The sequence below is a fragment of the Muntiacus reevesi genome, chromosome 7 (assembly GCF_963930625.1).
Source record: "Muntiacus reevesi chromosome 7, mMunRee1.1, whole genome shotgun sequence".
NCBI lineage: Eukaryota > Metazoa > Chordata > Mammalia > Artiodactyla > Cervidae > Muntiacus > Muntiacus reevesi.
In genome coordinates this window covers 35,390,311-35,402,999 of record NC_089255.1, presented here as the reverse complement: position 1 = coordinate 35,402,999, position 12,689 = coordinate 35,390,311, and the positions used below count along the sequence as shown (strand labels likewise).

At 37.6% G+C, this 12,689-nt stretch overlaps 1 protein-coding gene across 2 annotated transcripts in view; it reads left to right on the top strand.

Moving 5' to 3' along the window:
- The window catches only part of INO80 (INO80 complex ATPase subunit), a 119,194-nt gene that overhangs the window by 60,152 nt on the left and 46,353 nt on the right, over positions 1–12,689 (top strand). For both annotated transcript variants that reach the window (XM_065940899.1, XM_065940897.1), the window contains exons 22-24: positions 723–790; positions 1,527–1,620; positions 2,390–2,561. In XM_065940899.1, coding sequence (XP_065796971.1) covers positions 723–790; positions 1,527–1,620; positions 2,390–2,561 — 334 coding nt within the window. The remainder of the gene's footprint in view (positions 1–722; positions 791–1,526; positions 1,621–2,389; positions 2,562–12,689) is intronic.

Sequence of the window (12,689 nt, the reverse complement as noted above, 5' to 3'; positions counted from 1 at the left end):
TCAAATTTACCTTTTCCCCAGAGTCAACAATGACAGATTTGGTTAAAAAAAAAAAAATGAAGGGTTGTTAATGGTAATATATTGGAAACCACTTCCATTCAGAAAATAGGTGTGTAGGTCCATTCTGCACCTCTGCATGCAGAATCACTCAGAAAATAATAATTTTATTTTGAAAATTTAACAATTGCTTTTGAATTTTTTAAACAAATTTCCAAAGGAATCTTGTGTACACCTGCACTTAAGAACCATAGATTTAGAAAACTCCTTCTGTATAGAAACTATATAAACAATATTATCAAAATAATCATCAACAACATCTAGCCTAACATTACTGAAACTGAGACAGATTTCTTGGGTTTAATTTTAGAATTCTTTGTCTGTGATAGCTCCAGGCTAATACTTAAGTACATGGGCAAGGGGATTAACAGAACAGAGTTGTAGTGGTTTTTGTTTAAAATAGTATATGGCAGCTTGCAGTGCTGGAATTGTGTTTCTGGAAACGTGAAATAAGATGAGACCGCTTTGAACTTGTATTATCATCTACTACCTTTAGTAAATATTTAGTATTTTATATGGTATCATTTTTGCCTGGCAACAAAATTCTCAAAAGTAGAAACAGTTTCAAACCTTCAAAGATTCTTTTAGTTTGGAATCTCCAGTTTAGTTAACTTCCTGATATTTATATTTGGGTTTGGATTTATTTTATTTTATTTACTTTACAGGTGGTTAAGGGTTCTTCTTTCTCCATTTGCACCGGACTATATCCAACAGTCTCTCTTTCACAGAAAAGGTAGGTGTTTTGATCTTTGAGAAGGAAAGTATGCCAAGGATTTATCAGGATGGTCTTTGTTTTGCTGAGTTGGAACTAGTAGTGGCTTTGCCTGAGTGCTAGGCTTTTGTTTATAGTTTTGATAAGATTTAAGTAAGTTAGTTGTCTTCATCTGTAGATGCTAGCAGGCTTTGTGTTTATAACAGAAAACATTAAAAAAAATTTTTTTTAATTTCTTTCCGTTTCAATTGACCTTCAATCTTTGTTTTATATCTGTCTCTTAAAAATTTCTTAAACTCTTGAATAAAGGTGTGATAGAGACAGTTCAGGCTCTTGTTAGTTTGATTCTTTAGGTCCCTCCTGCTTAGTCTAAGGAAAGGAAGCTGCTCAACTTTGAGCATTGTCCAAAGTATTGAGGCAGAAGTTCAGAATTCTTCACCTCTGTGCTTTCCTTTTCTTTTCCTTTTCCTGGCACAATAAAAAGAGGAAGGCAGTTAGCCAAGGATCTGAAACCCCAGAGGTAACTGATGAGCCAACTCCACTCTGGCCCATATATATCATATCTCATACATCTGCCTCTTTTACTTGTGGATTGTGGTACAAAAATATGACACTCTGTCTTCTGTCAAAGTGGCTGTATTGGAACCTTTAGAATAGTTTTAAATTCTTAAGTCAAAATCCAGCAGTTCAGCAGGCTTTAGTTGAGTGTTGTCTCTTGGTTTTCTGTTGGGTTTCACTTTGTTCTTTGATATTCCAGGTGTTAATGAAGAAAGCTGTTTCTCTTTCCTTCGCTTTATTGATGTATCTCCAGCTGAAATGGCAAACCTCATGCTTCAGGGACTTTTAGCCAGGTGAGAAGTTTGTTCATTGTTTGATGAGAGAACAGTTGAGGATAAATAGGGGCAAATGTTGAATACTGTGAAATTAAATATTTAGTATTATATGATCTTATAGAGCCTCTCATTCTTTTTTGTTTTAAGAATTAAAGTTTTATAAGGAAATCATAACTTTATTTTGAAAATTTAATAATTGTACAATGCTTCATGCTATTCCTTAAATAAAAACTGTTTAGGTTCTTCTCCCAAATACTACCGGAAGGTCTTCAAGTCTTAATTTCTAGGTGGAAATTTGTTTTATTTGTTTCTTCAGGGCAAATGATGGCTGATGATTCCTTTACTTAGTAGAGATTGTAGCATAGCCTGCCTTATGTATTCTGGGAAACTTAGTTCTCTGTTCTTATTCTTTGGAATAATGGCTTTTACTTAATTTACTGGTTTGTATTATATTTGTATAAAAAATAATGACCTCATTAGGAGAGGCTTATCTCCTTTATAAGAGGATGTTTTTATGAGAGGTTTTGCTATAAGAGTTGAATTTTCCTTAACATTAAGAGGAGCTTTATGGAGGATTTTCGTTTTCATAGTAGCAAACCCAATTCATGCCAAAGATAGAATTTATAGAACAAAAGTATGAAGTGACTTTGTTTGAAAGAACTGTGTCTAAAATGCCCAAGATTGACAGAAGAGACAGTTAATGAGAGACAAGGTTCCTCGCTGCTATGAACTACCCTCAAACCTCCATGGAACACTGAATAAGCATGTCTGCTGTGGTTTGTTTCAGATGGTTAGCTCTTTTCCTGTCTCTGAAAGCCTCCTACAGGCTCCATCAGCTGCGCTCCTGGGGAGAGCCGGAAGGGGAGAGCCAGGAGAAATATCTGAGAAACAAGGATTTCCTTCTTGGGGTTAATTTTCCACTCTCCTTTCCCAACCTTTCCAGCTGCCCTTTGTTAAAGGTAAGCAATTATTTCAGCATCAGTTATCTGTGTAGCACTCCCTTCCCTTTTCTTTCAACCAATAAAAATAATAAAGTAAAAGATGACCTGAGGCAGCCAAAAAGTTCCCAGAGGAGTGAGAGCAGTGTATTGTTACAACTTATTACATATAACTTAATAGACATTTTATGTGTGTGTACAGTATATGTGTATTTATATTTTAATATATATTTTATACATAACTCTACTGGGAAGTATACATATTTTCAGTGTTCAGCTCTTTACACTTGTGTATGCATTTGTGTAACAACTACCTAGATTAAAGTATAGAATATTTCCAGCACCCAGAAGTCTCTCTCATATTTATTGCCATTTGAAACCTCAAATCCAGAACAGACCACCAAGAAAAAGATATTCTTTTTTAATGCTGTGAAGTGGTCCATTGTCTGTTTTTAATCACAGTTTATTAGTCTAATGCTGGTGGATATTTAGGTTGGTTCCAGTTTGGGGCTATTTTGAATAAATGTGCTGTACATATTCTTGTACATGTCTTTTGATGAATGCAAGCATTAATTTCTTTGGCGTTTATATCCAGGAGTGGGATTGCTGTATCATCACACATATGTATATTTAAATTTAGTACCCATTGCCAGTGAGGGTTAAAGAGGAAAGTTGAAAAACTGGCTTAAAACTCAGCATTCAAAAAACTAGGATCATGTCCTCCATCACTTTGTGGCAAATAAGTGGAAGCGGTGACAAATTTTATTTTCTTAGGCTCCAAAATCCCTGCAGATGATGATTGCAGCCATGAAATTAAAACACTTGCTCCCTGGAAAGAAAGCTGTGACAAACCTAGACAGTGTATTAAAAAGCAAAGAAGTCACTTTGCCGCAAAGGTTCTTATAGTCAGAGCTATGGTTTTTCCAGTGGTCTTGTGAGAGTTGGACCATAAAGAAGGCTGAGCACCAAAGAATTGATTCTTTTGAAATATGGTGCTGGCAAAGATTCTTGAATCCCTTGGATTGCAAGGAGATCAAACCAGTCGTTCCTAAAGGAAATCAGCTCTGAATATTCATTGGAAGGACTGATGTTGAAGCTGAAGCTCCAGTTCTTTGACCACCTGATGCAAAGAGCTGATTCATTGGAAAAGACCCTGATGCTGGGAAAGATTGAAGGCAAAAGGAGAAGAGGGTGGCAGAGGATGAGATGGATGGATAGCATCACCGACTCAGTGGACATGAATTTGAGCAAACTCAGCGATTATAGTGAAGGACAGGGAAGCCTGTCGTACTGGAGTCCGTGGGGTCGCAAAGAGCCAGACGCGACTTAGCGACTGAACGGCAACCCATTGCCAAGTACTTTTCCAAAATGGTGCTGCAAACAGTGCGAGAGATTTACTGCTCATCTTCCTTGCCTACTCCTGGTATTGTCAGTTCATTTTTTGAATTTCTGATTTTCACTTTCATCTCCATGGAAAATAATGATGTTGAACACTTTTTCATATAATTGTTCACCTTTATATAGTAGGTAAGGAGGAAAGTGATAGGTGATAGGTGCAGATTCAGATCATGTGGGACCTTATAAGTTAATGCTAAGTATCTGTGTTTTATTCTGAATGAAATGGATAACGCTGGAGAATTTTGAGAAGCGATTTGTATGTTTGTATTTTATAGTTCTTTAACTAGATTAAAAGTTTAAAAGGTAGAAATTTGCTTTGTATCCTCTAGAAAATGTAAGGGGTCATCAGTCACACAGGCGACTGCTACAGATTATAGGATATTCTTTGGATGCATCCAGTGTTTGCCCCCTGTCCACTGAAGAACCCAAGTGGTTTCTTTTTCTTCTCTTTCCCAGTTTCTTTCTCAAGTGTTGCTCCATGTACTTTTTTGGACTCTGAAGATGAGACCAGTAATGCAGAAGGAGAATAGAATAGGGTTCCAGTTCTGTTTGGAATAATATAGTCAGTGGGGCCAAGGTGACGTCCTTGTAGTGAATACTGCTATGTTTGGTATACAGTTGCTTAACCTGTTATAGCCTGATTTCCTTACATTTGATACTGTGTATTGCCACAGATACAGTTATTTTACTAATTTCATTTTTGATACAGAAAGCACCATTGCCCCTGGGAGTTTGTTGTGGCCTGTTACGTCAATGCTTCAATCTTATCTAACACTGAAAGATATGCATCAGTTATTTGTATTCTGCTTTCTGAAAATAGAGTAGTGTGTTCAGGGCACCTGTTCCATGCTGTCCTTCAGTCAGTTAATTTCTTGAGAAATTTAGATGTGGGCAGCATGCTTTATGTGAAATTGGTTTTTCCAAAGTTAGATTCACTTCCATTTCTTCTTCTTTACTTTTAGTTCATGTTGTAGGTAGACATTTGCTTTTGTAGTGGTTTAGCATGTAGAACCGAGTTACTGAGCCACAGGTAGCTGAAAGGTAGTCATGGATGTGTAGAGATGCTGTTCTGTTTTTGCTCTCATCATCCTTATCTCCAACATACATATGTTGAAATATCAACCAGAAAGTATATCTTGCCAGAGTTGGTTGATATACCTTTTGTAAGAAATACTTGCTTTTAACTAAGTAGAATGATCTTTACATGATATCTAGCCATAAAGGTTAGACTGGATTCTGATTGAAGAATCATTTTGTTGAAACTCCATGTGTAAAAATTAATAAAGCCCATTATAACTGTGTTTTTTTCAGTTTGGCCATGACTCACAAGAATATTTTATACTACCTGTAGTTATGTAAGAATCGAGACTAGGTGAATAGAGTCACCATGTAGAAAGATTCTGGATCATTCTGTGTAATAGTAAGGAAAGAAACTGACATTTGGGGACTGAGGAAGAGTCTTACTTTCTGAATGTGAAAGAGACCACCAGAAATTACTCAGAGAGCAGTACACATATTTCATTGCAGAGTTACTCTGACATGTAGTTTATGATCGACTACTACTGGTGACTGTTTTAGTATATTTTGGCATGTACCTGTTACATTCCTTCTATTGAAAAATCATAAAAATAAAGTTACGTAATTTTGAAAAGGAAATGGCTACCCACTCCAGTATTCTTGCCTGGAAAATTCCACGGACAGAGGAGCCTGGTAGGCTATATAGTCCATGAAGTCGCAAAGAGTCGGACACAACTGAGCGACTTCACTGATTTTGAAAAAAACCCCAAAAACCTGATTCAAACCTGAGCAGATAGTTTATTACGGAAACTCTCCTCCAAGGGTGGCTTTGCTAGAATATGTCTCTCACCACTGGTTGTGCTGTTTCTCACACTGATCTCTCCAAACCGAGTTTTCCTTATTCAAGAAATATTTTTTTAGAGAACATGACATTGCCTGTTTTGCAAGAAGAGTAGAGAAGGAAATTTTTAATACTTAATTCTTCAAAACAGATTTCCAAAGTTTATTAGTTAAGAGTATAGAGTAAAAGCTAAAACTTCAGATGCATGATATTTTAACGTACATACATATATGAAAAACACACTTCCTCTAATCCTGCCAATTTACAGTTTTTTACAAAAAATGAGTCTTTTTGGGGTGAGGGGAAGATAACTTGTCAAGTATGGACAACAGTGGTGAGACTTAAGTGTAATAATTGTCTGTCTTGATAATGTTTGGATTTGTTGATAGGATTTAAATACAAGGTCTCAGATTCTTTTATTTATTTTTGGCTGCATCAGGTCTTAGTTGTCATATGTGGGATCTATCATTGTGGTGCATGGACTTCTCTCTAGTTGTGGCACGAGGGCTTAGTTGCCTCATAGCATGTGGGATCTTAGTTCCCCGACCAGGGATCAAGCCCGTGTCCCCTACCTTGAAAGGTGGATTCTTAACCACCACAGGGAAGTCCCCTGTCTTGAATTCTTTCTGTTTGTTGTTTGTGTTGATAAACTCATCTTGTATGTGCCTTGTACCTTTTCCTGACATGACTTGTTTGTTGTCATTGAGACCTACAGAAAAATTCTGGCATTATTAATACAGTTTACAGATCTTCTGAAAGATCCCTTTGCTTATACAGGGATGCTACTACTGTGGAATCAGAGAGAAAAATTTTATTTTAACAGGAAGCAAACTTATAACTGTGCTTACTAGTTTCAGCCTATGTCCTGAAAATAGGACTTGAAAGGTATTTGCTGTCATTCCTATGGTGAATTAGAACTTCAGGAAGGACAAGAAAAGTCTTGAAAGATTAGGAAAAGACTGACATATAATTATGTCAGTTAAAACGGGTCGTTAAAGCTTGAGAGGGCAGGAAGTACCCTAGTCAATGATTAGAGAGTTAAAATTTTTTTCTCATGATATTAATAAATAACCATTTGAATTCATGAATCTAAGAAGTAACTAAGTTGATTCTGGAAATATGACTGTTTGCTTTCCATTAGTAGATAACAGGCCCAGGTGATTAGAAAAACCTAGGAAGAAAGTAATAGGTATAATATATTAAAAATTCTAGCCTTTCTCTTGTTGCCTTGGCTGTCCTAGAGATATTAACATACATATAGGAAAGTGCACAAGTCGTGTGATATTGTTTTGTCTGCTCATTCTAGTCCTTCTATGTGATAGTATCTTACTGTGTCTTTAAATTACATTTCCCTTATGAATAATGATATTGAATACCTTTTCTAATGCTCATTGGCCATTTGGATAACCTCCTTTGTGAAATGCTTCTTCAAGACACTTGCTTATTTTTCTGTTCTACCTATTAGTTACTTTTTCACTCTCAGTACTGCCTTCTGTTGAATTGTTAGCATTTTTTGTGTCTTGTGAAATCTTTGTCTTTATCAAGGTTGTGAAGATTATTCTGTTTTTCTCCAAAAATTTTTTTGATTTACTGTTCAAATCTACAAGAAACTGGGTTTTTAGTATATGTTATGGGTTGTCATTTCTTTTTACTTACAGATATGTATATCCATTTGACCCAACTTCTTTTGTTGAAAAGACCATCCTTGTTGCACTACAGGTTCACTTTTGTCAAACAGGTGGCTGTATATGTGTAGGCCTGTTTCTCATCATGCTCTATTCTATTAGTCCATTAGTCTATCCTTGACCAGCACCAGCTATCTTAATATTTCTAGCTCCATGATAAGGCTTGAAACTGGTAGCACAGGTCCTCTGTCTTTGTTTTTCTTCAATATTGCCTTTACTGTTCTTGGCCCTTTGCATTATCATGTAAATTTAGAATCAGCTCATCTGTCTTAGTTTAAACTCTTCCCAGCAATACTACTAGCCTCGTGTGCCTTGATTATGCCCCCCTATTATTAAAACATTTTTATCCATTTTGCCAGTACCTGGCACTTTCATTTAAAATGATACACAAATAACATATTAATATTATTTACACTGTGAAGCTTGCTGTAATGTCTCTGGAGATGACTGACCTAGACAGCAAACAAGCCTAACTTAGTAAGAAATGTTAATAGAGAAGAGAACTGTTTACAGGAGAAAGTACTCCTTTTTTTGTTCCCCACACACTCTTCACCATTTCTCTCCTGCTGTTTTCACTTGCTTGATCCCAAGGGCCAACGAGATTGAGCATTCAAATGGATCCATTATTTGTATGTGTATCAGCTTGTTGATTGAAAGAATCTCCAGGGGTAGAAATGTGATCTTGGCTTTAGGTTGGGTTTTTCTAATGCTCCTTCAGAGTAGCCTTCTCCCAGTGGCAGTCTACTCCTGCAAAGAGAAAGTTCTGTAATTAATGTGGTTTTTGAACCTGTCATGCATCAGTGCCTATTGTGGGCGAGGTGTGTTAATAATCATAGTCTCTATTTTCTAGTTTAAAAAATCATTCATGCATATAGTAAAAAGACATGCACAAAATTAAAAGGACTTTAGAAATAAAAAATGAGTCAAGATCAGCGTTGAAGAAATAATTACACTGCCAAAATAATAGTAGATGACTAGTGGTAAAGTTCAGGATGGAAGATCACTTTAGGTGAAAATGGACAAAAAAAACCTCTTTTATAGAAATGGTATTTCTTAAAATTGGATCTTGGGTGGTAGGGACCTAGATAGGAGGAAGAATATTCCAAGTTAAAGATTTGAGCCAAAATAAAGAGCAGTGGTGAGAAAAAAGGCTGGATAAGTAAGTCACCTTTCTTCCAAAGAAATCTTTGAATGCCAGTCTATTGGGATGTAGATGTTAAACCAGGAGTTTCAACCTTTTTTGGCTCACCTTCTTCAGTAGATGCTACAGTTGTAATCCTGGGGGGATGAAGTTTTGATGGCTACTGTCAAGCTTTGGGAAGGAATAATCTGGTAGTTGGTTTTAGGAAGGCTATTAAATCACTCGTCATTACAGCTCATCAGTGGAGATCTCTGCCACTGGTATTAGTTGACTAATCTTATGATTATGACAACAGGAAAGATTGGACATGGGGATCTGTGATAAAGAGAGTATTACACTAAAGTTCCAGGTGAACACTTAAGAGTGAGATTAGGAGCTCTTTGATGTTATGAGTGCAGGGAGAATAGAGAAGGCCCAGGTGCAGGAATTTACAAGGAGAGAGATTCTGGTTAGGAAGTGGGTAATGAAGTATGACAATTAAAAAGAATAGGAAGACCTTTCAGGAGAGACAGTTGGGATAAAGCTGAGGTTTGTAAGAGAAAGGAGACTCAGATTTGAAGACGAAAAAGCAAGAAGGCAGTTAAAAGGAAAATCAAACATATAAGAAAGATGATTGATAAAGGAAGCAAAAGTGATTAACTGTCCTTTTTACATGGTAGAGAACCAGTGTTCAGGTAGATGCTCTTTAATTAATAGAAAGCTACTTCTCAAACACAGAGAATATTTTACAAGATCCAGGAAGACTGAAACCAAGCTGAACATTAAAAAAAAAAAGCTCTTAAATAATTCTGCCATTTTTGGTGGACTTCCCTGTTGGTCCAGTGGTTATGACTCCGTCTTCCAATGGAGGGGGTGAATCCCTGGTTAGAGAACTAAGATCCACATGCCAAGTGGCATGGCCAAAGGAAAAAAATTCCTCAATTCTGTCTTTTTTTCTTTTTTTTAATTTATTTGGCTGTGCCAGGTCATAGTTGCAGCACTTGGATCTTTGATTTTTGTTGCATGTGTGGGATCCTTAGCTGCAACATGTGAACTTTTTGCTGTGGCATGTGGGATCTAGTTCCCTGACCAGAGATTGAACTCAGGCCCCCTGCATTGAGAACTCAGAGTCTTAACCACTGGATCAGTGGGATTTTTTTTTTCCCTTTGGAATTTTGTATGTGTTCTTATCTGAGGGAATGTTCTCCAACTTAAAATTAGAAGTATAATCTTCCTCTCTACTTAAAATAAAATTTTCTGAAGAGTTCTAACTTTCCTTGGAGGTTGGGAAATATGGGTGGCATTGGTAACTTGTTTGGTCATGCATTGAGTTTATTGCACGTTGGTTATTTTTGCCATGCATTTGAGCTGAGATCTAGAGGCATTTCTTGGGAGTAAGAAATATACCAGCAGCTACTGTTGCTGCTGCTAAGTCGCTTCAGTCGTATCCAACTCTGTGTGACCCCATAGACAGCAGTCCACCAGGCTCCCCCATCCCTGGGATTCTCCAGGCAAGAACACTGGAGTGGGTTGCCATTTCCTTCTCCAATGCATGAAAGTGAAAAGTGAAAGTGAAGTCGCTCAGTCGTGTCCGACTCCTAGCGACCCCATGGACTGCAGCCTACCAGGCTCGTCCATCCTTGGGATTTTCCAGGCAAGAGTCCTGGAGTGGGGTGCCATTGCCTTCTCCATATACCAGCAGAAAGAAGCTTATTTTTAGACATCTCAAAGAGTAATTGCAAAAAGGGTGTCAATTGTGGATATTACCCCTGTAGTTTTAATAGTTATCTATACCTATAAAACAAATTACCCAAAAGCCTAGCAGCCTAGAACAGTGAACATTTTTAGTATCTCATAGTTTCTGTTGGTCATAAACTTGGGAGCCGCTTAGGTAGGTGGTTCCGACTCAGAAAATCTTAGGAAGTTGCAGTCAGGATATCAGCTAGGGCTGCAGTTACCTGAACGATTGACTAGAGCCATAGTACCAGCTCGCTTATATGCCTGGTATTTTGGGGCCCACTTTGGCTGGAGGACTGTTCCTTGAAATGTGGACTTCTCCATGGGGCTGCTTCAGTGTCCTCATGACGTGGCAGCTGGCTTACCCCAGAGTGAGTGATTCAGCAGAGAGAGTATGGAGGAGCCTCAGTGCCTTTTATTTTAGTTACTTCATTACCAAGTTTGTTTTGGTATTCTCTGTTGTGAGATTTCAGCTTAGGCGATAGATGAGTTCTGACTGTGATACCGTGAAAGTTCTTAAATTGGTAGGGATGCTGGCATCATCACTCCCTGCTCTCCGTATTACCTGTCTCCGCAGTTTTGTTAGCCACAGCAAATGTCAGCTGGGGAAACCAGTAATACAGTATAATATATGCCATTTATCTTCAGCCAAAATTCATTACTCATAAGCCCTAACTCTTTGTGAACAATTTTTTTTCATTGCAGGCTCTGTTCTTTTATCTTGCGTTTTCATTTGATTTGCCTACTTAGTTCTGATTATGTAACTTTGATTATTTGGAAACATAATGCTGTAGAGATGCTATTTCTCCAGCTCCTTTGGTTTGCTTTTGCTTCCTTTTGTGATACTATGAAGTAGAGTGCCCTAGTTTTATATGCATAGTAAATGCAAATTTGTTTCAATGTTTTAATGGAAAAACATGAATCCTGATTCCATGTTCAAAATCAGTCTTAAAAGTAAAGTTAGGGATTATTCTCAAGCAAACAAACCTGAGAGAAGAGACAAAGGGAAATGCTAAAATTGAAAGTGAGTGCCAGGATACTTTATCTTATACTATTCAAATAATAACTTTTTTATAATTTTTATTTTTGGCTGTACTGATTCTTCATTGCTGTGCAGACTTTTCTCTAGTTGCAGAGAGTGGGGACTGCTCTCTAGTTGAGATGCATAGACTTATCGCTGTGGCTTCTCTTGTCACAGAGCACGGGCTCCAGGATGTCTGGACTTCAGCAGTTGTGGCTTCTAGGCTCTGGAGCACAGGCTCAGTAATTGTGCACAGGCTTAGTAGCACCATGGCATGTGGGACCCTCACGGATCAGGGGTCAAACCCCTGTCTCCTGTGTTAGCAGGTGGACTCTCCACCACTGAGCCACCAAGGAAGCCCTCAAATAATAATTCTGAATAAAATTCCTTTGGAGCTATCAGATTAACTTTGAAGTAATTTTTTCCATATTCAATTTTATCCTCTTATTGCAGAAAACCCTTTTTTTTTTTTGTTCTCTTCTGTGCCTTCATGTATTTTATGTTATAAATAGTAGTAGGTATTATTCCAGCAGCCTGTCTCCTAAATACAGCTTCCTATCATCAGATCAAGGTGAACGCTTTTTTCTTATTCCTCTGAGGAGGAAGTTAATGAATGTTGACTTAACTACATGTTGTCATCTTTTTCTTGGTAGTCTATCTTTAAATCACATATTACCTAAGTTATATTCAGCAGTCTAATCCAATCCTCCCATCTTTGTTGCCACTCATGGATGTGAATGAATTTTAACAGTGGGAAGCTCTTTTTTTCCCACTGAGTACACCTGTAAAATGCTTCTTCTTACCCAGCAGTGAATGTTAAATTTGAATCCTGTGTTACAGGGTTCGAAGAAGTACCATTCTCATAATACTGGCTTTGGGGGGTATACAAAAACATCAAGGAACTAAAAACTAGGCTAGGGACACAGATCAGATGACACTTGAGGAGTATTTTGAACAAAGTTGCTGCTGCTGCTGCTGCTAAGTCACTTTAGTCGTGTCCGACTCTGTGCAACCCCATAGACGTCAGCCCACCAGGCTCCCCCGTCCCTGGGATTCTCCAGTCAAGAACACTGGAGTGGCCTGGTGCACTGGGAGGACCCTGAGGAGTCGGGTGGGGAGGGAGGTGGGAGGGGGGATCGGGATGGGGAATACATGTAACTATATGGCTGATTCATGTCAATGTATGACAAAACCCACTGAAATGTTGTAAAGTGATTGGCCTCCAACTAATAAAATAATATTAAAAAAAAAAAATAAATAAAATAAAATTAAAAAAAAAAAAAAAAAAAAAAGAACACTGGAGTGGACCGCCATTTCCTTCTCCTATGCA